This window comes from Gambusia affinis, linkage group LG06 (assembly GCF_019740435.1).
Source record: "Gambusia affinis linkage group LG06, SWU_Gaff_1.0, whole genome shotgun sequence".
In the NCBI taxonomy this organism is placed as follows: domain Eukaryota; kingdom Metazoa; phylum Chordata; class Actinopteri; order Cyprinodontiformes; family Poeciliidae; genus Gambusia; species Gambusia affinis.
The window spans coordinates 29405794-29430658 of record NC_057873.1 but is presented as its reverse complement, the minus strand read 5'-3'; the positions used below and the strand labels follow the sequence as shown (position 1 = coordinate 29430658).

Sequence of the window (24865 nt, the reverse complement as noted above, 5' to 3'; positions counted from 1 at the left end):
TGTTCATAAAGGTGTGGTTGAACTGCAGCGTCAGCAAAGCCCCAATACTGACCACTCTAATGCAGAAGAAAACTGAGCCGCTTTGCTACATCTGACTTTTTAATTTATCAACATGAATTTGTAAAAAAAAAAAAAAAAAAAAAAAAAAAAAAAAACTTTGTCCATCTTAAATATTTCCAAGGCTTTTTGGCTTATTTTGAATCCAACGTACATATGTCCCATGATGCTTCAGAAGTAGAAAAAGAAGAGTTTAACTAGAAGAAAAGATGGAGGGCTTCTTCTGAGTTCCAACACCCTGTTGCATATCGTAACTTATCAATGAGTTGTTCAACCTTTTTTATTTGTTGAAATTCATTTGAATACGTCTGGATCCTTCTGGTCTAGTGAGAAATACGACAACAAACTTTGTGTGGTGAATGGAGGCAGAAGTGCTTCTACTAAATAAATGGGGGTGCATATTTACATAAAACGTTGTGTGTCATTTATGCAGTCACTTATTTTATACATTTTTATGTAATGGACAGTATTTTATACAAATCCATTTTCACTTCAACATTAAAGGTTTTTTGTAAAATATTTCTATTGAGCCAAATCTTGTTCTTATTGTTGATTGGTAAAAACAACAAAATGGTAAATCATCTAAAGGGGGTGAATACTTTTTATACTTTCTCAAGTATAAAGCGACTGTCGCTCCGACGCCTGAATAAGACGCCAACATCTCTTCTGATGGCCGATAGATGAGGGCCATATATATATTGGCCAAATTCTGAATAGTTTATGTCACCCCCATGATTTTTTATTTTATTTCTTTTTTAACAGAAATACGACATTTGCAAAATTGTGGGTTTTTTCAAACCTTAGTAGAACATAGAAAAAGATTTGCACCCATTTGTAATGGAAACGCAGAAATAGGCCATCCAGTTTGCTGAACTGTGTTATCAATCTTTAAGTGAATCAAAAGCATAAAGGATACATTTCTTCAAAGTAGTCGATGTGAGGAGGCTGCAGTATGTCCAAAGCAGAAAGTACCTGAGGACACACAATGTTTACGTCATGGTTACAAATAAATGTTGTTTTTGTTTCTTCCATTGGTTGTCTGGAATCACCTGAAAATGTCTGGCCGGAACATTTAAGACAAATGTGCTCTTACATTTTCATGTTTGAAGAAACACAACATCTTCAGTTCCCGAAAGACCCTTTTGCAAGAAACAAGATTCTGGAAGACATTGGGCATCTTTTTGAGAGCCACTCGCTTTCCATCTCTGGGATCCGTCACCGACCTTAAAGCAGAGGAAACATAACATTAGACAGACGGTTATCAGGAGAATTTAATACCTATTGTTCAGAAATTAAAAGACATGTCTCCTGATCATGTTGATTTCATAAAGTCCTCTATTAGTCAGTCAATCTGACATAACCACCCAACCTGCAGCACACCGCCAACCAAGAGTCAGAGCAGAGGAGACCCATTCCACTCCATGTCCACGTTGCAAATAAATCACACATTTGTACAGCTTAGTAAAAAAATATATGTTTGCTGCAGCCATGCTCACTATCCCAACTCCTCACTGGCCACTGAGTGAGGCTGTGTGTCAGAGAGATTGTTTTAAACCTGATTGGTTTTGAGTGATGAAAAGGGTAAAGCTGTACCTCCTTAAACAAGAGGAGAATTTGTCTGTTTAGGTACCGGTTGACCCAGTGAGGCTGGCACCGAGATGGTGTTTAGGCACAAAAAAAATTGCAAAACTACATAAATTTACACAAAAATGTGAACATTTGCACAGAAACATACATTTGTTAATTGTGCAAGTGAGGTAACTGTGGGATACAGAGAGAGAGATGGAGCTTTGACGTAGTTGTTTATAAAAAAAATGTTTAAAAACCCCAAAAACCGTGGCTCACATGGACAAATGGAAACTTGAAAGCAGCATTCTGAAATTTATCAATTCAGTTTATTTATATAGAGCCAATGATGTTATGAACAAAGTTTCCACAAGGATTATTGAGGACACTTTGTCACGATTTACTACTCGGCCAACACCTTCACATCCCAAAGATTCTGCAGGAAAATGAGTCTAGATCTGAAGAACCTCTTGTGAAACACCCAGGAAAAAATCCAGAAAGAAAGACGAGGAAGGAGCTGATGAAAGAAGCGCTCCCTGAGGTGGGTGCTGAAAAGGTGGAAAACAAAGCAGACAAAGTTACCTCCCGTTGCCTGCATTGCAAAAAAATAAAATAAAAGTTTGTACAGCTGCTTCAAGTTGCGCCTCAGACCCCGTGTTAGCATGTTACACATTCTTGTGTCTCGATAGTCATTTAGTTTTCACAAGACAGCCAAAATATTTGTTCTTAAAGGCTAATTCTTGTTTAGAAAGTTGTTTATTACTTCACATAAACATTAATGACATATTTCAGATATTATCTCATGTTTTCTTTTTACTGAAGCTCAGTCACATTGATGTACCTGAGCTTAAGTTAATATTTTTATTGATGCCAAGTTGTTACAGACTGTTTGAATCTTCCAACCTTAGAGTTTTGTTTTTTTTTTAAGCATAGTAAATAAATCTACAAACACATTCATATCAATACTTGGAGCCGTTTGAATTTAAGCCTAGACATAACTCCCAAACTGGAAGACCCTCCAGCCTCACCTGCCTCATCCAATCGTTGAGTTGTGTGCGTCTACCGCAGCCTATCAGCATTGGACCAAGCCTCGTCGTAGCCAATCGTCAAGCTAGCCTAAGTTTATCAGTGCCTCCATCCGCTCACCAGCCGAGCTCCAGCCACCTCCGCCCCTGCTCCACCCTCATCCTCCCGGCTCCTTCAGGCCTCCACCACCGGTATGCTTTTTGACAGTCGTCACGCTACTTATTGGTTTGGGAAGGCCATTTAAAGACTCCATTTTATAATTACACTGTGACTGGATGTGCTTCACTGTTTTGTTACTATTCAGGTTCTGGGTTTTTGGAACATGGCAGGTGTCATTATGTTTGGTTTTGTTACATAATATCCAGGGAAGCAGCGCTTTCATTTTCCTCCAGTTTGTTTTAGTTTCTTTTTGGCTGCTGATCTGGCAAAAGCTTTTACTTTCACCTTGAGACATTGGATGCTACAGTATGCAAACAGCAGCCAAAGTTTTTACAGGTTGTTTTTTTTTTCAGATCACTTTTTAATGGTGGAGAAATCAAATGTCTTTGAATTTTTTGCTTTAATTATAAGGTCATAAACATTAATTAATTCCTCAAAACAGAATTTTAAATATCTTTTAAAAAAAAAACAAGATAGTAAGCAAACTAAAGAATGACAGCAGAAAAATTCAAAAAGGAAATGTTAGGTCTTAGTTTAGTATGTGGGTCATTCTAAAATACGAAGAAGAAACAGAGAGGTAGCTGAAAAGGGAAGATGTGAAGAAGTTAAGCAAACTTAAGAGCTGTGTACTTACCAGACGACTCCAAAAGCACCGTAGCCGATGGGCCGATCAGGCTCTATGTCCAGCTGCTGCTGAAGGTGATGCGTGTTTTGCTGCTGCTGCTGCTGCTGATGGTGGTGGTGATGGTGATGGTGGTGATGAGACTTGACAGCAGCGGCTTGAACCTGGGCTGGAGCTGCAGCTGAAGCAGGTCCTGGAGCCTGTCCAGGCGCAGGAGAGGGGAAGTAGGGCTGCTGCTGGCCAGGATTGAGCATCACCGCTGCAGCCGCAGCAGTGGACGTGTGCTGCTGCACGGTGCGCACGGCTGCAGCAGAACCCGGGTGCTGCAAGTGATGCTGTCCTGTTTGGTGGTGGTGGTGGTGGTGGTGCATGTGGGGAGGCGGGAGGTGCTGCAGCTGGTGATGGTGATGGGCAGCCACTGCTGAGGAGCCACCGTTGTAAGCAGTCATCATTTTTGGAACGTTTGTGGCAGTTGTGCTGCAAAGAGCCATTCAGCAAGGCAGCAAAAAAAAAAAGAAAAAACGTCTACCGGGTCAGAAAGTGGTGATGAAGGCTACCAAACTGAACCCTTACACTGAAAACTCAATAAAATAGATTCTGGCTTTAAAAGCTCAACCATCCGTTACTTTAACTCTTCACACAAAATGTAAATAAAACAGTTTGCCATAATGTTTATCATAATGCAACTTTTAAAAAAAAGAAGCAGCTAACGGACTTCAGCCAAAGTTTTCTCACTTGTGTTTCACTGATCCGAAACTAAAGACGTTTTTGCTAAAAGTTAAAGCAATGTCAAGTGTAAAAAAAAAATTAAAAACAAAAACTTGACACAACCACGCCAAAAATAATTAGTGGAAATGAGCCCGAGACCCCCTGAATAAATAAAGTCGTTGGATTTTGATGTCTCCCATTGCAGAGCGTGTTGATTCCACAGCAGTGTGATGGAGCCCGTCACATGGGAACAACAACATCCATCTAAAACAAGTGCCAAAGTTTTTTACAGGCTTCGAACCAGCGCCGCAAATCCTCCCATAAAGGGGGGTCCACGCAGCCGGGAAACTGCATCTGTTATTCCAAATGGACTCCTCTTTCTATTTTTGCGCGCAGAGCGAGGTAGCTATTCCGTAAACAGGGGTAATCTCCGAGCCGTGATTAACGGCGCAGATCCGGTGCAGAGGGGGTGTATCCCGGCTAAGGCGATAATACAACAGCAGACGCAAGCAGACAGACAGGCCCGAGCCGCCGCCATCCACTCACATGGAACTGTTTGTTTAGAGAGAAACCCCCATCACCCCGACCAGAGGGGCTGTGACCATTGCTCAAAACATTAGAGCACAAGCCCTCATAGTTCCTTTTAGATGACTTGATTTGCCGACGAAATCTTTGTTTTCGGCCTGTTTCGCTCTGTCCTCTGAATAAGTACAAGTTCAAAGAGACGTGGGAACAATGTGACAAAAAGTTCTTCTTTAACGTAAGATAAATAAATTTGCGTGCCGCCCGTATGAAGACGAGAGTTTCTTAACCTGACAGCTCGGAGCTAGCTAACAGAGTGGGCAGCTTCATCTCCACATCGAAGTCCTCCTCCTCCTGTCGGTGTCAGGAAGGCTTACCGCGGCGTGTCGGGGGCCGGGGAGCCGGGCTGCGGGTCCTTTACACTTCAGCACGATGACGCTCTGCTGTCATGATCCAACTGATCACAAGGTAAACAGGATAAACACTTGATCCAACATGGTGAACATAATCTTACCTACTCGGCGGTGAGATTTTACGGAACAGCTAACCAATCAGCTACGGCACCTCAATGACGTAGGTATATTCCGATTGACTGTCAATAGAGTCAGCCAATGGCGCTGGCTCGCAGGGTGACGGGGGCTGACCGCTGCTCTGTGGGGCCAATCAAATGACGGCATTTAACAGCAAAAAAAAGATCTGCATATGTTCAAAACGTCCTCATGTAAAAAAATAAAAGCTCTAAATCAGTATTGCTTCAATACTTCTGAAGATCTTTTTTTTGTTGCTTATATTTCAGTACAACACGGACGTTCAATACATTTTCTTATTTTCTAATCTAAAAATGGACATGAAATTAAGTTTTATAATTAATAGATACATTGATTAGAGCATGTTCCACTGCCAACACGTAACAGATTTGTATATAATTGTTAGAGGAGTCAGTTACAAAGATGTAATTTGTTCCAGTTTCTTTATTTGAATCTTTGAACTTTGCCAAACACAACAGGCTTACTAAAGTTATGACTTTCACAATTATGTTCATACAAGCTAGTGTGTTTTAGAGGCATTCTATTATGCAAGTGAGCAAAGGTGTGTTATTCAAAACAGAATAAAGCTATTTATCAATCAAGGATGTGCACTGATCAGGTCGTGTGTTTGATAACCTTAAAAATAAACTGGATTTCGCTCATTGGTATTTGGTGTTTAGATAATTCCATTCAATTCAGTTTCTTTACATAGTGCCAATTGACAAAAAATGTCTTTTCAAGGCACTTTACAAAAAATAATGCAACAAGATTCATCGCATATGAATCCTACTCAGAGAAGTTTTAGCTCAATTTTCTAAGGTAAACCCAAAAACTGGATTTTACTGAAACTGTCTGTGTCTCATTCTACTTTGAGAAATAAACCCTGGTGCATATTGTCAAAGACTTTCAGTCCCGTCAGACAGTGGCGCATATAATGTGATCAATAACAGTGGAACAGCGCTGATCAGGCTCCTTTCTGTTCCTTCCCTTCCTGCCATTCTCCCTGGCACACAGTAAGATGCAGCATCCCAGCAGTAGCTGTTACAGAATATCATTTAAAATTAAAATGTAATATTTTTTTTATATATGTGACAGCAGGTGGCCTACTGTATTTTTTTAGACATACTTAGCACAATGTTTATGTCATCCAGCTGTGAGGATGAAAGAATCATGACATCAGGGGAAGCCAGCAGGTTGGTCTTATGCAGAATGGAAAAGCCACTTAATCCAAAGTGATTCATTTTCATTCAGTCAGTCTTTGCAGCCACTGATTTTAAACCTCAATTTAACGGTCAGCTGAGGAAACGCTATGAAAATGATCATACACATGTGACCTTGGATTCATTTCCAGCTTTTGGGAGGTTGCTCTAGGTGTGAAAAGTTTTAATTATACTGTTGTAACTATGTGGTCAGTGTTTATTTTTGCTTTCTGCTAGTTTAACAAGAACACAAACTCACAAGACCGGTTAAATTGCATGGTTCTCTTTATTTTATTGCAAAAATAGATACTCCATTAGTTCGAATTGCATCGGTTTAGATGAGTCTTTTAGCAATATAACACTTCGTTGTGGTGAAAATCTGAAAATCCTCATCCCTCAAATTATTTCCAGCAACTTGACTTAGTGTTTTTGACTGTAATCCACATCTACAGCACCAAATACCTCCTATATGATTGTTTTTTTTTTTAAAACTCCATAGAAGGTCTGCTGGAGTTCAGAGTTTGTATGAAATGCTTGCTTTTTAACAATTACTGAGGTTAAGTGCAGCAGTCCGACATCAGTTAAGGCATCGTAATAAAACTATACAATTGTAATAATTGATTTGCAAAATGTAGATTTTGTTTTATATGTTAAGCAGAAAATGTGAAGTGTAAAAACTGGATTTCATCAATCCGGACTGGTAAGAAATTAGCCAACCAGTCCATTTCATCTAATGGACTGGTTGAGCCTACTGACATTCAAAAAACCAGAGTGGGATCGTTCATTAAATGCATTTTAAGTATCTCAAAGACACAATCTATAGAGTCATTCTTAGACAATATCTCTGTAGACAGACATTATCTGTGTCCAGACATTCTTTGGTATAACGCGTGTTGAGTTATATTCCAGGACATAAAGACAAATCAATATCTAAAAGACGGGTTTCAGTCAATGTTGACCTTATTCATCTTTAAAGGCACGACGGCACATGTTCTTCTTTTAGCTGCTTAAATCCTGGACAGGGATTCTTTGGACGCTTTCATTAAGACAAATGGTGGAAATGCTCTCACATCATGGAGGGAGTCCTTGGTTTTATCCATTGTAATATTGCTGAAGAAACAATGATGTTCATTCCATAGCACCAGGCCTGGTTGCCACATAGACAAACACAACGATGAGTAGAACCACCACAGTGAGTGTAGGCACCACCACTGTGGCCACCTGCTGTCGGGCTTCCTGCATGGCCTGTTTCCGCTCCTTCTTGTCCTTTGATGTCTCTTTCTTAGGTTTGCCTTTAAGCTGCCTCATGATGTCCCAACGACCCTCTGTCTACACTGTTCTCACACCTGACAACAACAAACATATGATAACGTCACAGAGACATAAAAATCAGCTTCATATAAACATTTTCCCAAGATTAACTTGCTGATGGATGACTATTTAATCCATGCTAATTATCACATTAAGCTTGTAAGCAAGAATAGCTACTAACTTTGTTGTTGCCAGTGTTCAGAGGTGGGTAGTACTGGTTAAATTTCATTGAAAACCTTTTTTATCCAGGTAAAAAAAAAAAAGAGAAAGTTTTTTAAGTTAAAAAAAAAGGGTTTTTTTACTTGGAAAAAAACCAACTTTTTTCCAAGTAAAAAAAAAACTTGAAAAGTTTTTTTTGTTTTAAAAAAAGAAAAAGTTATTTTTCCCAAAAGAAAACATTTTGGAGGGCAAAAGGTGCAGTTTATACTGAAGTATTGAAGGTGTAGAGAAGGTAGTTTTACTGCACTGTAGTTTTTACTTTTACTTGTAGTTTGTATAGAAATAGACTTCAGAGATAGGAAACATTAGATTCTTAGATTTCTGCAACATATGAGATAATATTTATGGTAATCTGAGCACAATTACTCAGGGTTTTGTACATGTTACTATTTACATCAATGTTGTTGTTTTTTTATTAATAAACAATGTTATTTTCATTTGAGAGGTTACATGAATGTATTTATATTAAAACATGTTTATAGTTAAGCCCCTCTACCCATTCTTTTGAAAGCTTTACCTTTAAGCTCAATTGCATTGTGACACACCCTATCAAACGTCAACGTTAGTCTCATTTAGTCTTGGCCTTTCGATATCTTTTAAGCTCCTACTGTTCTGGCTGTGATATGTTCTTGTGGCTAGTTAAAATTAGTTCAATCTTCTAAAATGTGGCAATTCAGAGTTTGCTCAGGATTTATTATTATTTGTGTTTACTGGGGTTTCCTTTGATGCTAAGATAAACTTCAACACAAATAAACTGAAGCTTAGCTTAATATCAGACAGAGATAATTATCATTATTATTAATAGGTACTCATGATCTGAAACAGAAAAAAAATCTGTAAAGCGCAGCTGCTTTGTAACATCATATTATGTGACTATTCCATTTGTACTCTGGCTTACTTCCATAGAACTGTTGGCAAACTGAAGGAGGAAAACTTTAAGAAGTGTTCCCACCAAAATAAATATGAACTTTGTTAAATTGTACAGAATGTAAGTTATAAGGTGTTCTTTAATCTGTTCATAACATGATATGAAACAGAAACGGAATTATAAGCTTATAGCATGGTAGTTAACAATAATGAACTAGTGTCGTCAGAAATAATAGTACACATACTAACCTTAACAAATATGGTCTTCAACACTCCTGGCTGTGCTGACGACTCCGTAGACTTGACGCGAATGTCTTTTCTAAATGTTGGGGTCCAGCGTGCAAATACTCCAACTTACACAAGATAAGAGACAGAGGAAGTAATGCCAGTACTAAAACGATGAATGTTTTTATTTAATGTTATTTCATTATTTCTTTTCTTTCTTCTTCTTTTTCTTCGTCGTTTTTTTACTTCTTTTTCTTCTTCTGCTCGTTCTCCTTCTTTTTCTTCTTCTTCTTCTTGCTTTTATGGGCGGGTGGCAAAAAACGTGAAGTAGTATTACTGCCACCTACTGGTATGGAGGATGGTTTATCTATCTATCTATCTATCTATCTATCTATCTATCTATCTATCTATCTATCTATCTATCTATCTATCTATCTATCTATCTATCTATCTATCTATCTATCTATCTATCTATCTATCTGTCTGTCTGTCTGTCTGTCTGTCTGTCTGTCTGTCTGTCTGTCTGTCTGTCTGTCTGTCTGTCTGTCTGTCTGTCTGTCTGTACACACATACCTACTACATATGGTCAACTTTTATGAAACAATTCAGTTTTATTTAAAAATCAAATAATGACATATATGCTTACTACTAAGTTCTTCTTCAATACTAACCTAACTTTTTCCTTATTATTTTCTCCTCACATATCTTCTCTTTTTTTATAGTTATGACATTCTAATATAACATGCTCTATTGTTTCATATTTTTCACAGTCATCACATTTACCAGTCCCAGTACAATTAAGTCCCGTACGTCCACATTTGTCATCACTCTTTCCTCCTTTCTATTTCTTCTTCCAATTCTTCTTTCTCCTATTATCTTTTGAATCTTGTAAAATCTTCTTGTTTTTTCTTCATCTGTCATTCTTTCATCAGTTTTTGTTTAATAATACTCTTTCCCTCAAATTTACTTGTTTTTACTGTAAAACTAATAAGATTTTGAATACCACTCTTAGCCATTTTATCTGTAATCTCTTTCCCTTTAACTCCAACGTGTGTTGTATCCACATGAATGTTTTGTGTTAAATCCATATTTTGTATTCTAAATAATGTATGTAATATTTCTTATACAATTTCTGTCCTACTATCTGATTGATTATACTTTAAACTTAATGCAGAGTTTGAATCTGTACAAATTATTGTTTTTAATGGTTTTATGTCTTCTATCCATTGTAAAGCTAATAAAATTGCCAACATTTCTCCTATATATACTGATAATCCATCTGGGATTTGTTTCCCTATTTTTAAATTAAATTCTGCTATTAAAAATGCTATTCTTGTTTTTTCAATCGTTTTTGATGCATCTATATAGATATGAATGTATTGACGATAATAGTTTACATATAGTTGCGCTGGATATTGAACTATACTAATATAGTTTGACTCATTTCTAAACAACTAATTTGAAAATCTTTCATTTTCTTTTTAACCTTTGAAGATTATTCAAATAAGGTTTCTTAAAACCAGGAAAAATGATAAACCCTGATCATCCTCTTTGAGTCTTGGAAAAACAAAGTGTCTTCAGTCAGAGGTGTTTTCAGGTTTGCTGTAATACAGACTACTACAAGAGATCTTTCCTGCCAACAGCCATCATTTTAAACAATAACTCTGAAGAATCTGAGTTACAACATTTTTTTAAAAAGTATAATTTCAGTGGAAAATGCAGTCTCGTTTAACGCGAGAGTACATAATCGAGTATCGCGAGATTTGAACAGCTGTTTGCACTGTTTTTACAGATTGAGGCAGATCGTTTAAACACGTGGGGAGGAGATCAGTAAAGCGATTGAAAACATTCAAACAGCATTGTTCCTAGCGTGGCAGCATTGGGGACCTTAAAATACTGTAAGTAAAGGAAACAGGTACATTTTTGGACGGATCTTTCTACGTTCTGTGCATTTGACATTGTTATTGCTTTGAAAGCAGAGAATGCTAACATAAGAAATGTCCTCTGATATTCCCTGGGAGTCCTGCAAGCTACACAAAGTAAACTCTGTAGCAGAAAAAGAGCAATGATCATATGTCATTGAACAACCAACTTCCACGTTTCCCTTGGTTGTCAAGCAGTACGCTCTAGCTGCGTCCCTGTTACGAAAGTTAAATAACCGGACATTGTGCTGTGCTCTTTAGGCATATCTTCAGGCATATCTTAGTAATATTCGCGGTGGCTCCATCTGACGACGTACTAATTGTCAGAGGCAGCCGCTGGATACTGTCTGCTATCGTGCTAGCTTTTGGCGGCTATGAGCTAACTGGCGGCTATGAGGCCTGTTCGGGACAGTCGCTAACCCGCGTGCAGCACACACGTGCCCTTTGCTTAGCTCAACTTGTTGGATGTGTCATCTGGTTGTACGGTGGGAAGGTCAAACCGTACAGGCTAATTTTCAATGAATAGAAATTGCGCGTCCCCTTAACGGATACAGTGCATACGGATACTCATCGCACTGTGACTGTACCAGAGCAGGACAGTGGCCTCCAAATGGGCTACTTTGTCCTGCCTCTATGAACGGGATCTCCTTTTACAGTAAGGGCTTACGCTTGTGGAATATTTAACAGCCCACCAGCTGTCAAGCATACACCAGTCGAGACTAAACCACGTCTTCCTTAAATGAATTAAATCATTTAAGCTGTGTTTTATTGTAAATGTATCAGAGCAGAAAGGATAGACTGATAAGGTACACTTAAGCGGTTCTGGGGGGTGTCGGACCCTCTGGGTTGAACTAGTTTTCGTGCCCTTCACAAGTATTTATTTTACACCTGTAAATTGTAATCAGTGTGCAATAAAGTCTCAAAGTATGAAATTGGATTTGACCATTTTCAGTATGGAAAAAGCTAGTGAAACTGTAAAGTATTTGTATTTCCAGACTATTCTTTCCTCTGTTTGTGACCTCTCTGCCCTTGTAATTTGCTCCTTCCCTTTCTTATGTATTTGTTTATTTATTTATTTTTTTACCTGTAGGTGTCTCCGATCTTCCTCTTTCATTTCATCCCTCTAATCCCTTGTTTGTCTTCTACTAATATAATTTATTCCTTTATTTCCATTCTTCTTTCTGAAATTCCCTAACTTTCCTCTTAATATTATTTTTCTTTTTATTTCTTCTCTGGTCATTGTTTCTAGTTTTTGCAGAAGACATATTTGAAGCCTGTCTTCTGTAGAAGTGTTTGCCATTAATTTCCTGTAAACTTTATTTATTGATACTTTGTTTATGACAAGAGATTTGGAACTCTGAAAAGTTGAGTCTGGAAAAGTATAGAACTTTTAACATGAATTAAATTGTTAAATTTAGTGTAGCAATACATCCAGGGGACAAATATGCACACACACACACACACACACACACACACACACACTCTAGTGAATAAATTTATTAATGAAAGACATGCTGTCCAGATGTGCATCTCCAGAGTGTACCCTGCTTTCTGGTAGAAGTTACAAAAGAAAAGTCAAAATTAGCTGTACAACATAAACGGTGTCCTGCTGAAATATCGGTATTGATGCCCTGAATTTGTCAACGTTTGCAACTCATCATGAGTTGTTAAGATTATTCCCTTCCTTATGTCAAACCAAATATCCCTTATTTTGGTTTGTTTTGTTGTTGTTGCGTTAAACATCCTGCTTTTTGATGCATTTACCCAGTAGACAAACTGGGAGTTTTTTGGGGTTTTTTTAGTTTCTTTTATTCTTGGTTAAAAAGCAAATAATTTCAAAAACGTTGCTAATGCCGGTCAAACGTTTGTGTGTTAATTTCAGGTGTAGCGTTTGGTGTCTCGTCGAAATGCCAGTTCGGTTTCGATCTGTTGTTTCCTACACGATGCCTGGAGTGCTTGTGCTTATTGGCTGGTGGTGGTACACCTCGAGGAAGAAAGAGCGACCCGTCGGACAGAAAAGCCCCGAGGTCCCTTCGACCTCTGTGAGCTTTAAAGACTCTCATCAAGAGTGCAACAACGGTTTGCTATATGAAGAGGAAAGCCCAGCCTTCACAAATCACAGCAATGAGAACACAGAGAATGAAATAATTTCCCCGACGCCGCCCCAAGACCCTGAAGCAATATCCTTACTGGAGCAAACGTGCAATGATGTTCAGTTTTGCGGCAGAACGATACATGAGGAAGCTGACCGACCATCAGATATAATTGCACCAACATTTAGAGACAGTGATTTGGTAGAGGAATCAATGAAACCCCTCAAAGGCCCCGAATGTGACTCGACCCCTGACTTTATTGGCGAGTTGGAGAAATGCCCAGCCACAGAGTTGGATCTTCTTCCAGAAGACTCGGTAGAGGAAGTTGCTTTCTTGTCCAATGGCTCCAAAGACACCAGATTTTCCCCCATGGCAATAAATCTTTCAGATGCGGAGCGGCCAGAGCCAGAGGGTGAAGTTGCAACGCATCACAGCGCTGTAACTGCACAAGAGGAGGCCGTCTGCTTATTCACATCGGCCGAAACACACAGGATGGCGTCGTCAGACGGAGACTCTCTGGAAAATGCCCTTTCAGTGCAAGATTTACACAAATGCATCCTCACCAGCACACCTACCAACCTTTCCTCTGATGTCCAGGGTACATCCACCTCATTAGATACTTCAGTGGACGTGCATTTTAAGGAAGACCCTCAAGAAATGGCCGATCTGGAGCTACTGGCAGCTGGACTCATTACTGAGGTCCTCTCTGCAGCTACGCAAGAAGTTCTTGGGACCAACAGCTGTGAGCTTGCAGCAAACACTAAAACCTCCAACATGAGTGTTACTCTGACCGGTGGCACTCGATCTTCACAACTTGATCCAATAATGGAAGACTTTCCTGCTGATGTTCCCTCACAGGGAAACCATGAGCGTTCAGAGGCTGCAGAGAAGGTAGTCCAAGCAGTGCCAAAAGGTTTCTCAGTGACTCCAGAGTGGGGAAATGTCGAAACCAGGATTCTGAAAACCAAGAGCGCACAGAATGCAGCCTGGCCAACACTACCACACCAAAGGGAAACACTACTAAATAGATGTGACGATGCTGCAGTGCTGACCGAAGACTCGGCCTGCAGCACATACCACTCTGAGGAAGGGAACAGCAGCGAGGACCTGCTGGGGAATCCAGCAGGTGATTTAAAGATTACAGACTCATCAGCAAATGAAACTGTACCGCCTCAGTCTGCAGCTGGGAGCACCACAAAGGAAGCGGTGTGTGGCATAAAGAAAGTTAACGGAGACGACCTGAGGAACGGAGCTCACGGGACATGCGAGTTGGACACAGATCAGTCTGGAGGTGAGACATGATTAGTCATACTTACTGGTTTTATTTGCACATCATTATTTCTGCAAATTTTAGTGAGAACTTTTGTTTTTTTTAAAACTTTATTATGTATGAACAGAATAAAGTTGATGATAAAAAGGGATCACCAGGTGATTCCAGAAAGTCTTACAGATAGAACACACAGCAGCTTGTACCATCACAGCGAAAAGACATTGAATACTGTCCAAAACTCTCTGCTTCAAAAACATATCGCTGTCTGTCATGGCTTGTTTTTAAATGTCAGACTCTGAAACCTGCAGAGATGTTTTGTTTTGTTTTTTAGTAAAGAATTATGCTTATATTTACAATATGTGAACAGCTATGTCTAGACCTGAAAACCTGCCTCTTAATACAATGATATTTAAGTTCAAAGTTACTAATTAGGTTTAAAAATGAATAAGATGGACTGACATTACTGTTTGTGCCGATATATTGTGCATCCCTACTTATTTTCGTTGTTAAGATCAGTGTAAAAGGTGAACAAACTGCTAGTTGGTCTTGAAACCAAATAATCAACTTGAAAAGTTAAGTAAGGTTTCATATTATACAGTGAATTCCCTTTCAGTAGTCAAATTCTGTCCACGTTTATTCTGTTCTTGAAATCATATGTCTTTAACTCCTGTAAGCAAACCTGATTGCACTAAGACCTAGTTACAAAAGTTTCTTCATGGCTCTGTGTCATCCTAATTGTTATTGATGGGGTTGGTTATGCATGCATCTGTATTAGCAAAAGCTCAACATTGCATCCTGCTCTTGATGTTTCTGGAAATATGTCCTTGCCTGAAGAGTGATGGGCGTGTCTGTCTGTCTGTCTGTCTGTAGGTTCTGATGTGAACAGCATGGATTCTGTGGACAGCGGCTGCACTATGAGTATTTGTGAGAACCAGGGCAACAACTCTACACCATCTACCTCAGAACTCGTCATCTGGGAGATTGAGGTCCCAAAGGTTAGTCAAAACAACCAGTGAACACACAACCTCTCCTGTCTTCACTGATGCTGCCTTGATGTGTGTGTGTGTGTGTGTGTGTGTGTGTGTGCGCACGCATAACCTAATTCTTTTGTGCTTTTGTATTCAGAGAGTATTTTTCTCTCTGAATACATGAATTTATTGATGTTTAATATCCAAATGCACTTACAAATACAAGTTCTCTTTATATTTGGATCAAAATGACCTTATCTGAGCTTTTTAACTATAGGAATATTTAGTTTGAAAGTCAAATAAACATCAATGAGAACAAGAAACCTTTGTCATAACTAATGAACTCATGTCTAGCAGGTATGTAAGAAACATGAGAAAAGATTTTATAAATGTGTTTGGGGGGAATTGCTGCAATTGTTGAAATACTGGGAACAATTTTTGTTCCTCAAGTTAGATTAAAACTTGCAAAACAAAGTTACCCAAAATGTGTAAAACAACATGTATAAATATTTTTTTTTTACACATTGCCATATATGTGCAAAAACATTTTTGATGTCCAAAATGGCTTCCCCGCCATTCGCACATTGATTCTTTGCCAAAGGGGTGCTGCATGCTCCCCCAAAATCTATTGACAGGTTGGACCTCAGATAGTTAATCAGTTTGAGTTTAGGCAAAACTCTCTACACACCAGCAACAGTAACTAGTCTGGGTAAAAAAATATCCATGAAGCAATCAAGATAATCAGAAAATGGTATGTAGTTTCATTTTGTGAAATTCATTTAGGAGAATAAAGAGAGACATGCTGGGAGAAAGATGGCAGATTTCTCTGTAACTTACCTGTAAGCTAATGTAAGATACAGACTGTCGAAACCACCCAGGCTCCAGTCCACACAGCAGGTAGGTTTTTTTTTTATCATTCTATAGATTTTTTTTCTATTTCTGTCAGTAACATTTCAGTTGTTGTACATATTTATAAAAAGAGCAAAGAGGGATAGAAAGCCCCATAGACTTTGTGGAGTGATGCTAATTGACATGTCATTGAACACAGGGCTGGTCATCTTATTCACAGGGACTGGGAGGAGGCAATAGGTTGGCATGGGGGGGTCAGGGGGGTCAGGATCCTGCTGACGGACTCATCTGTTACATTTGGTAAAAGGAGCAGGGACAAGTTACATTTAGGAACATCTTGGTAAATATTTTCACACCAGCCCTGTTTAGTCTGCTTTAATCAAACTCTAGTCTGTTTGCCTAAAAAGTCTAGTTTGTTTGAGGCGTACTAAACAAGACAACAAACCATTTCATACAGGCTCAGCCCTGGAATTGGTTGAACTTTTCTCCCTGTACAACTCCCCTGTGGAGTGTCATTTAACTAACCTTAATGACACTCCATAAGGGGGTCCTGATGGGGTTTTTTTTCCCCCTCACTATCTAATATGTCCTCTCGTCCCATTTGCTTTCTTGTGTCAGCATCTTGTAGGACGATTGATTGGGAAACAAGGGAGATATGTCAGTTTCCTGAAGCAGAACTCTGGTGCAAAAATCTACATTTCCACTTTGCCTTACACACAGGATTTCCAAATCTGTCACATTGAAGGTGAGTCTGGAGAAAAATCCCTTCATCTTTTTAGGCAGAATGAGGGCAGAAGTTGTACTTTTGCCATAAAGTGGGGATTTTTAAGTTTGCCAAATGCAGTAAATATTACTAACTTGGCTATCATTCTGCTGTCGGGTTGGTCTGCTTTAATGGTGCTTGTGCTTAACTTCTCTTCAGGTTTGCAGCAGCAGGTTGATAAGGCACTGTCATTTATTGGCAAGAAATTTAAAGATCTGGACTTGACAAATCTATATGCACCTCCACTCACGTTGCCATCACTTCCCATAACCTCTTGGGTGAGACTGAGGTCCCTTACTGCTGCTGTTTCTGGAATACTTACAGGAATTGAAAACACTGGGAGTCGGTGTGGATGAGTTGACATTTACTTCCCTTTCTACCATGACGTTTTTTTCCTCAGCTCCTTCTGCCTAGTGGAGTGACGGTTGAAGTGATTGTGGTCAACATTGTGTCAGCTGGCCACATCTTTGTCCAGCAGCACACCCATCCCACCTACCATGCTTTGCGGAGTCTCGACCAGCAGATGTTCCTTTGCTATTCCCAGCCGGGAACTCCAGCTCTGCCCTCACCCGCTGAAGGTAATCCTTGCAAAAAAAATATATATATATATATATATGTATACATTTTTTTTCTTGCTCTTATTTTTGTTGAGAAATCAATGGCTTTTTGGCTTTTTACATGTGTTCATTTCAAATGTTTGAACTTGAAGGTACAGCTCTCGCATGTTTCCAGAAATATTTTGTAGAACAAACAAGCACGTTTTTTTTGTTGTGTCTTATTTTTTTTTATCTACAATTGATTGTCCCAGTTTGCTGCTGTAACAAATGGATGAACATCTGCTCAACTGAAAGTAAGGTTTTCTTTTTGTGCTCTGTGTTTCAGTGGGTGTTATTTGTGCAGCCCCAGCAGTGGACGGGGCCTGGTGGAGAGCTCAGGTCATCAGCTTCTATAAGGAAACTGATGAGGTGGAGATTAGATATGTCGACTACGGGGGTTATGACAAAGTGAAGATCGATTCACTCCGACAAATCAGGCAAGTCACATGTCTTATTTGTATCACTGAACTTAAAAAGTAAAACAGTTATTTAAAATGCCTATTTGTTTATATATGGAAGCGGTCTGATGAGTTTGAGCTTTAAAATCTGCTAAAGAAAAAAAGATTTGCCAAATTGGCAAACGTGCCCTTTAAGGCCGGGGTTACTGAATCATGCCCTCGGCCTTAAAGGGAACTGACCTTCATCCTTGCCGAAGGTCACGGCCTGAACAATCCAACAGAAGGATGTCGCCTGCAAAAAGCAAGGAGCCTCCCAACAGTCTCAATCCAGACATCAGCCATTCCAAACTTCTACCAGAGATCTTGTCCATGAATATCACAAACAGGACTGGGGAGTCCAAACCCCACTGAGAAAACTGTCAAATCAACTTCACCCCTTATGGAAAAGCCGTTATGAATTTGACAATATTAAATGCTCCATTTTGTGTTGAACAGCTTTCAGCATGACTCCACTGTTATTTTAGCAATGATCATCAAGTCTTGAGTTTAGAATGAATTCATACCAGTTTTATCCAGAGAAAAAGAACTTCTGTTTAGATACTTGCTAAATCAGAGTACTGATAGAGTAGTTAAGTTATTTGTAGTTCATACAATAACTTTTAAAAATTGTTGTTTTTTTATTTAGAACAGAGTGACTCTTCTTTTTTAACCTCTGACTGTTAACAAATCATAAATAGAGAATAAGGAATCACATGACGTAAAGCTCAAAAAGGTTGATTTTTACATTATACTGCCCCTTTAAAATATGTACTTTAAATCTGCAAGAGGTATAAATAGGACACTATAAAGTTAAGCTTTCAATAAATGATTGGACAATACAACAAGCAATACTGATCTGAAACTATTTAAAGCAAACTGTATATTTTTTTTATTATTCTTTTATCACAATTTTTCATGACACACGTCAATTTATCACTGACTCGTGTCTGTGTGTAGGCAGGTGACTTCTCTTTATGATTTGTATGCATTTATATTTTTTAATATTTGGATCCTTCTTTCCAGATCGGATTTTGTGACACTACCCTTTCAAGGTGCAGAAGTACTGCTTGACAACGTTGCTCCACTTCCAGGTTTGTGGTGATCATATTCTAAGTATTTGGCCCGTAACTGTGCAAATGTGTGTATGTAGCTAGAGGCTTTCTAGAGCTTCCTGCTTTTGGAGCGGTCTCCTGTCCACTTGCATTAACGCTGCATTCAAACTGCGGCAGAGTTTCACTTTTTTGGTGAGAAAATTCAGTTACTCTAAAGTCTGGTTCTCTACTGAACCAGACTTTCTAGACAAATGAACAAGTGTTATCTTAAACCAAACTAGACAGGGCTGGTGTGAATACATCCATTGACAAACACCTTCGGTTTGCTCACTGATGTTGTTGAAGTCCCAGATGCTATAAAAAGCCATTCGTAAGCTAGTAGTGGTCGGGTGTCTGTGGCAAGACTTGAGAACAGAATTTTTAACACAGAATTTACATTTAAGAAATTTCTAAAATTGATGGGTTTTTTTAAGGTTTGTTTGGCATTAGTGGCCTTTGACAGTAATCTGACAGGGAAGGAGCAGAGAGAAGGGGCGGGAACATGCAGGATGGGAGCTGAACTCGGGGCGGCTGCATCGAGTTCTGTAGCTGCTGTCTGGACCCCATGCTGCTGTTTACATCTGGAAATTTTGCACATGCACACAATGCTGGAGGGCAAAAAGGATATTCTTTCTGCCATCCATAGTCATGCTGCTGTGACATCATTAAGTTAATGAAACCTGGAGATTTAGATATTATTAATTTAGTGCAGTGCGGAACTGCAAAGGGAGAAATTCTTCTTTAACAGAAATACCGTTAAATAATAATTCAGAACCACCGTTGCCACAACAACGGCACTAATGGATCAGGATTCAACAACAACAAAAAAAAAACACTCAAGCATTTTCCACACAAAGAACAGAACATTCAGTCTGTTAGTTTTGTGTTTTTTAGGCTTGATGTTTATTTTGCGATTATTAGCTAATCTATTAGCTAATCTGACACAGCAGTGGGTGATCAGCTAATTTAAACACCTGCTGTACTGATGATCTGTCAGGTTTGTGGATCTTTTATAGCCTTTTTCTTTTGACCAAAACAAACAGAATTCCACAGAATTCTTCTGGTTGTCAAAGTCAAATAACTGACCTACTTTTCTCTCCCTGCTATTTAATTAAAATTTCTCCTGACCTTGTTATCTCGTTGCAGTGTTGACGATTAGTAGCAAAGCGCTGCATCACTTATTCTTTCATATATCATGCACACATTTAATATTGGGAAGGAAAGGGGATCTTGTGCCCTGACTTCACACTGCAATTGTGTTCACCTTTAAAATGGAAATTAACTTTTCAAAAATATTAAGTAGTAATTGTCACATACTTCTTTTTAGGAATATTTAGAGAGTTTTTGGGCAAAGAAAAAGCCCTAAAAACTTGCCTGACATTTTGTCATTTTTCTGTGGCACAACAAGATGGGTGATTTTTAGCTCAGTGAATTGTCGTTCATTTAACAGGGGAGGATTGTTTCTCAACGGATGCTACAACCACATTGGAAGAAATGACCCGAGGTGTCGCCTTGCTAGCACAGGTGGGTCTACCAATAGGACCAGAAAACAACTGGGCACACACATCATTCAACCAGACATAAACCTATACACATATTTTACAGTGAAACACTTTTGCGTATCTGTTTTTTTATTTTGTTTGTTTGTTTTTCCCATCCATACTGCTCCTCCTCCCCCCCTGCAATGGCACTGTGCCCCCCCTAGGGGGTGCACCACACACTTTGGGAACCACTGTTTTTGAGTAACAGACTGAGTGACCGCTGGCTGATGTTTTCTTTTTCTAAAGGTATCGAACTACGACAACAACACAGGCCTCCCTCTTGTCCACCTGTGGAACCTTGTTGGAGATGAGGTTTGTTCCAAACATGATCTTACCTGGTTGCTGCTAGAGATGGACATATGGATTTTTGTTTTTTAAACTTATTATGTTTGTAGCGTTGGTTTCTGTTTTAAATTATGAATCAGAATCCCTTTGGTGATAATTGATATCATTGTTTCATTAACTAATACGATTATTGAGTCTGTCGTTTCCTCTGTCATGTTCTCCTTATGGTTTAAGTAAATGAAAATACGTTGAGAGAAAATGCCAAATCAGTGCCCACATTAAATGTCTCCATCACTAAATTATTTATATTAACAAAAGGAAAGAAAATGCAATAGACAGCAATTTCTTTAAAATGCTCTACCCTGGATTTTAATCAGCAATATTGGCAATAAAAATACTACAGCTGTTCAACTTCTGGTATTAAGATTTGCAAAATATGATTAAGTTCTTAAGTTGGAAAGAGTTGGCCCTTTATCCCAATACATGTGGTGGCTGCCACTGCAGTAAAGGCTGCCCACAGTTCTGTGCATCAAAATTCATGATGTTTCTTTGTTTTGTCTCTAAACCATAAACCATAGAACAGCTGTTTAAAAGAAGAGGAAAGAAAATAATTACTTGTTGTTGTGCTTTATATTTAAATTCACTTTCTCTGGTACTTATTTTAGTGATGTTCATTTTATTTTAATAAAATTACTGTTTATGATGGGTTATCTTTTTTTTTCTTTTTTTTTTAAAGAAAAAAAAAGCTGTTTGTTTTTTTACATATTTGTTAAAACTGTTGTGACAGTATAAGACAATCTGTGAAAAAGTCAAGTTCTCCTATAGTCATCTATAGAAATGCCCTTCAGAAACATCCAATCAGAGCCAGGAGGAGGGTCGTAGCGCTGTCAGTCACCCTTATATACGTGCTGCTCAGACCCTCCCCCTTTTTCTCTGCTGCTTCCTCACAACGAATCCTGCCATAAATGCTCAGGCTTGTTAGCATGGCAACCGATGTCACCAGATCAACAGTTTCCCTGAGATGGAAAGTTGTGTCTCCACCATTAGGACATGTAGCAGCGCATATACAGGGATGATTGATGGCGCTAAGACCTACCTCCTGGCTCTGGTTGTTTCTGTCTGTGACAAAACACCAGGAGGAAGTGGAGGAGCTTGATCTTTTCACAGTTTGAACAAATATGTAAAAACCATATTTTTGTAAAAGTTGCATATTGCAGCTTTAAGTAGAAAACCTCACCGATGGTACAGATGTGAAATGTTTCTGCATTGGGAATCACAAGGGTGGGAGTGAAGAGACTGACTGATTTCTGGGTGGTGAATCTAGGCTCTTTTTTTTTTCTTAAACTTTTTCTATTTTTTGCAGGTCATTTCAGTGAACCGCACTCTGGCAGAGAGGGGCCTGACAGTTTGGGTGGATGGATTCTGAATTCCCTGATTACCATAGAGGCTAACAAACTCAACCACAGAGAAACTGAAGGAAACTGAAGTTCCTTGTGGTCAGCAGTAGCTGACCCAACTCGTCCTAGGAATCCCAACTGTACCAGGCACTTGACTGAAAAGATTGGTATTGGATTATTTTTTTGTGTGTGTGTGTGTGTTTTGTTCCCCCGTTCTCTTTTCTCAAATCAGCTCTTCCACTCTTCAATTCAACTGACAGCAGAGACTTTATTCTCAGGCATAGTCGACAGGGAAACAGCAGCTCTCTTATGGACTTCTGTTTTTGTCCAGGAAATACATAGAGAACAAATGTACATGTGATTTTTTTTAAAAAAAAGTGAATGTATTGTAACAATAAAGGCTCAAATTATATATCAGCCCCCATTCTACCCTAAACCCCCTGGGCTCCACAGACTGTGGCTCTTTATGCCGCAGATGAGGACAGGCGCATGCATGGAGTCCTGACTGTATTTTTTATTTTTAAAATTTTTTGGTAGGTCTGTTTATTCTCAGTTGGACTGTGTGGTGGGGATGTTGGGTGACTGAGTCAGCTTTAGATGGACCGTTCCTGTCTCAAAGTGAGACAGGAGGGTAACTTCCCTCTGCTCTTTCTATTCCCACATCTGGACTGCATGTTCATAGAGGATCCCACAATTCCTGACTTAAAAAATAAAAAAGCACTCCAACTGTTTTTCTTTAATGAAAGATGGGTTGATTTAAAATCTCACTTATTATAGAAGATGTATTTTGCTGACCTCTTTTCAGAAGGTATACCATTGCCATCATGTGAACTACAGCAGGTTGTATTTGTTTGACAAACATCCACATTGACTTTATTTTATACCCCTCCCCCACCCCAACATCCTACAAGTACAGATGTTTTAAATGTGTTAACAGCAAGTCTTCTGTTTGCTTTCATCTTAACCATTGTGACAGTTGGAAATTGTCTTGTGACTTCTGCTGCTGTTGCTGTCTCCCAGAAGTTGAAGTCAAATTTATGTCCCTTGGGTTAACGGTAAATCTAAAGAAATTACAAGTGTGAGGTGGAACAGAGATCTTTTTTGATTTTTTTTTTTTTCTTGATGGGAGATTTGTTGTGTTCCACAAATCCCCGAGTTTTGTGGAGCATTCTGGGATTGAATAACACATGGTACATAAGAGAAACACTACATGGAATCATTGTTTTTTTTTTTTTTGTTTTTTTTTTTTTAATGCTGCTGTCTAATTTGGAGCTGCCATCATATTTCACTAAATTCAGTTTGTGGTAATGATGTCACTCCATTCAAGAACTCCTGTACTCTGTGAGCAATCCTTTCCAAATTGAGTTCTCTCATTTGAATATGAATATCAGACCAGGTAAGATGCAATTTTGCTGGGCAAAAGTTTCCAGGCACGTGGTCAGGTCAGATACAGTCGGGTATCAGACCTGGCATTCAGGTCTGATACCCAACTGTCTCCCAAAATTAATGTTGTACCATAAAACTGTTTGTTGGGACATTAGGTGAACTTATACAAACGTTAGATGTATGTTGTGACGCCAGTTGAAACATTATTGTAACAAACACAACAAAGACAGGAAAGCGTAGTCAGTTACCACATTTATGTTTGATATTCTGAAGATTTTTCACAAAGTTGTTCCCGTTGTATCATTCCAGCTGGTGATGTCACATTAAGTCTGTTACCGCAGAGTTAACCTGCTCTTGATTGCTTTAAAAATCAAAAAGGCAGTTTAGGCAGCTGAGTAGTAATGCGATAAATGCAGCATAAAGTTCCAAAGAGGAGGGTTTATTAGGGCTTGCTGAAATACTATTTCAGTTTGCAGAGGAGCAAAACTCCCAATTTGGATCGTGGCACGAATCCAGCTTCTGTGACAGACACTGATGTGTATGAACTTATCTGACTGAAGAACATCAAACTAAAAAGGAAAATGTGATTGCTGTATTATTTAAGCCAGTAAGAACCACTGCTCTGTCACATTAACAAAGCAATCATCTACATATTCTTCCCAGTGAAAAGTAATTCTTCTCAGATAAGCACTTAAAGTAGTAAATTATTTAGTATACATGGTGTCAGTGTGCTTCATTTTTAATACAATGACGTTAAAAGAATTGAAACTGATTTCCTGCCTGTAAGGAAGCTTTGTTTTTACCTAAGAGAGGCAGAATGGGTTTCGTCATAGACTTGTTTTTCCAATTGACATGTAAAAGCTAATTGTTCTGATACAGTTCTCATACTTTATTGTTTTTTGTTTGTTTTTTATACCAATGAATAACCTTAAGCTTGTCCAAGTAAAATTTAAGGAGAAAGAAAATCCAGTCATTGGATCAGGTTAGACACACACACCCTGTTGAGAAACGTCTCCTCAGACTGGCCTCCATTCAGTCAGAACGTTTCTCAGTTGCTTGTTCTTGTCCCACAATGTCTGAAATTACCACTTGAGTTAGTTAATTCAATAACTCTTAAGAGTTTAATTTGAGTTTTGTCCATTTCTCTGTAAATAAGATTTGTAATTTTCTGCAACACTGGAAATGTGTGTGTGTGTGTGTGTGGTGGGACGCAGGAGAGTTTGAGTCATTCTGCCCTTCCTTCATTCACCATTTTCAAA

The 24865-nt window shown here is 38.8% G+C and overlaps 2 protein-coding genes across 6 annotated transcripts in view; one reads left to right on the top strand and one right to left on the bottom strand.

Annotated features, from left to right (window-relative positions):
* Positions 1 to 5174, bottom strand: part of nlk2 (nemo-like kinase, type 2) — a 21200-nt gene extending 16026 nt beyond the window's left edge. For 3 of the 5 annotated variants that reach the window (XM_044119386.1, XM_044119388.1, XM_044119390.1), the window contains exons 1-3: positions 3443 to 3939; positions 1151 to 1280; positions 974 to 1029 (exon numbers count right to left, since the gene is read on the bottom strand). In XM_044119386.1, the coding sequence (XP_043975321.1) occupies positions 974 to 1029; positions 1151 to 1280; positions 3443 to 3921 (665 nt within the window). In that variant the 5' untranslated portion in view covers positions 3922 to 3939. Of the gene's footprint in view, positions 1 to 973; positions 1030 to 1150; positions 1281 to 3442; positions 3940 to 5037 lie in introns of those variants that run through there. The other 2 variants (XM_044119387.1, XM_044119389.1) reach the window with 1 other exon arrangement.
* On the top strand, positions 5043 to 24865 carry akap1b (A kinase (PRKA) anchor protein 1b). The gene is made up of 11 exons (XM_044119384.1): positions 5043 to 5128; positions 12813 to 14314; positions 15164 to 15288; positions 16729 to 16855; positions 17033 to 17151; positions 17274 to 17451; positions 17756 to 17906; positions 18930 to 18997; positions 20448 to 20521; positions 20785 to 20850; positions 22187 to 24865. The coding sequence occupies exons 1-11, from the start codon at positions 5109 to 5111 to the stop codon at positions 22247 to 22249; spliced, it is 2493 nt and encodes an 830-aa protein (XP_043975319.1). The 5' UTR covers positions 5043 to 5108; the 3' UTR covers positions 22250 to 24865.

What these genes read in the sequence shown, in the direction of transcription:
- akap1b (XM_044119384.1), top strand. Translation starts at nt 5,109, where the DNA reads ATGATCCAACTGATCACAAG. An exon ending in CCAAATCTGTCACATTGAAG is followed by an intron (nt 16,856 to 17,032) that starts GTGAGTCTGGAG and finishes ACTTCTCTTCAG; the next exon opens with GTTTGCAGCAGCAGGTTGAT. An exon ending in GATTCACTCCGACAAATCAG is followed by an intron (nt 17,907 to 18,929) that starts GCAAGTCACATG and finishes CCTTCTTTCCAG; the next exon opens with ATCGGATTTTGTGACACTAC.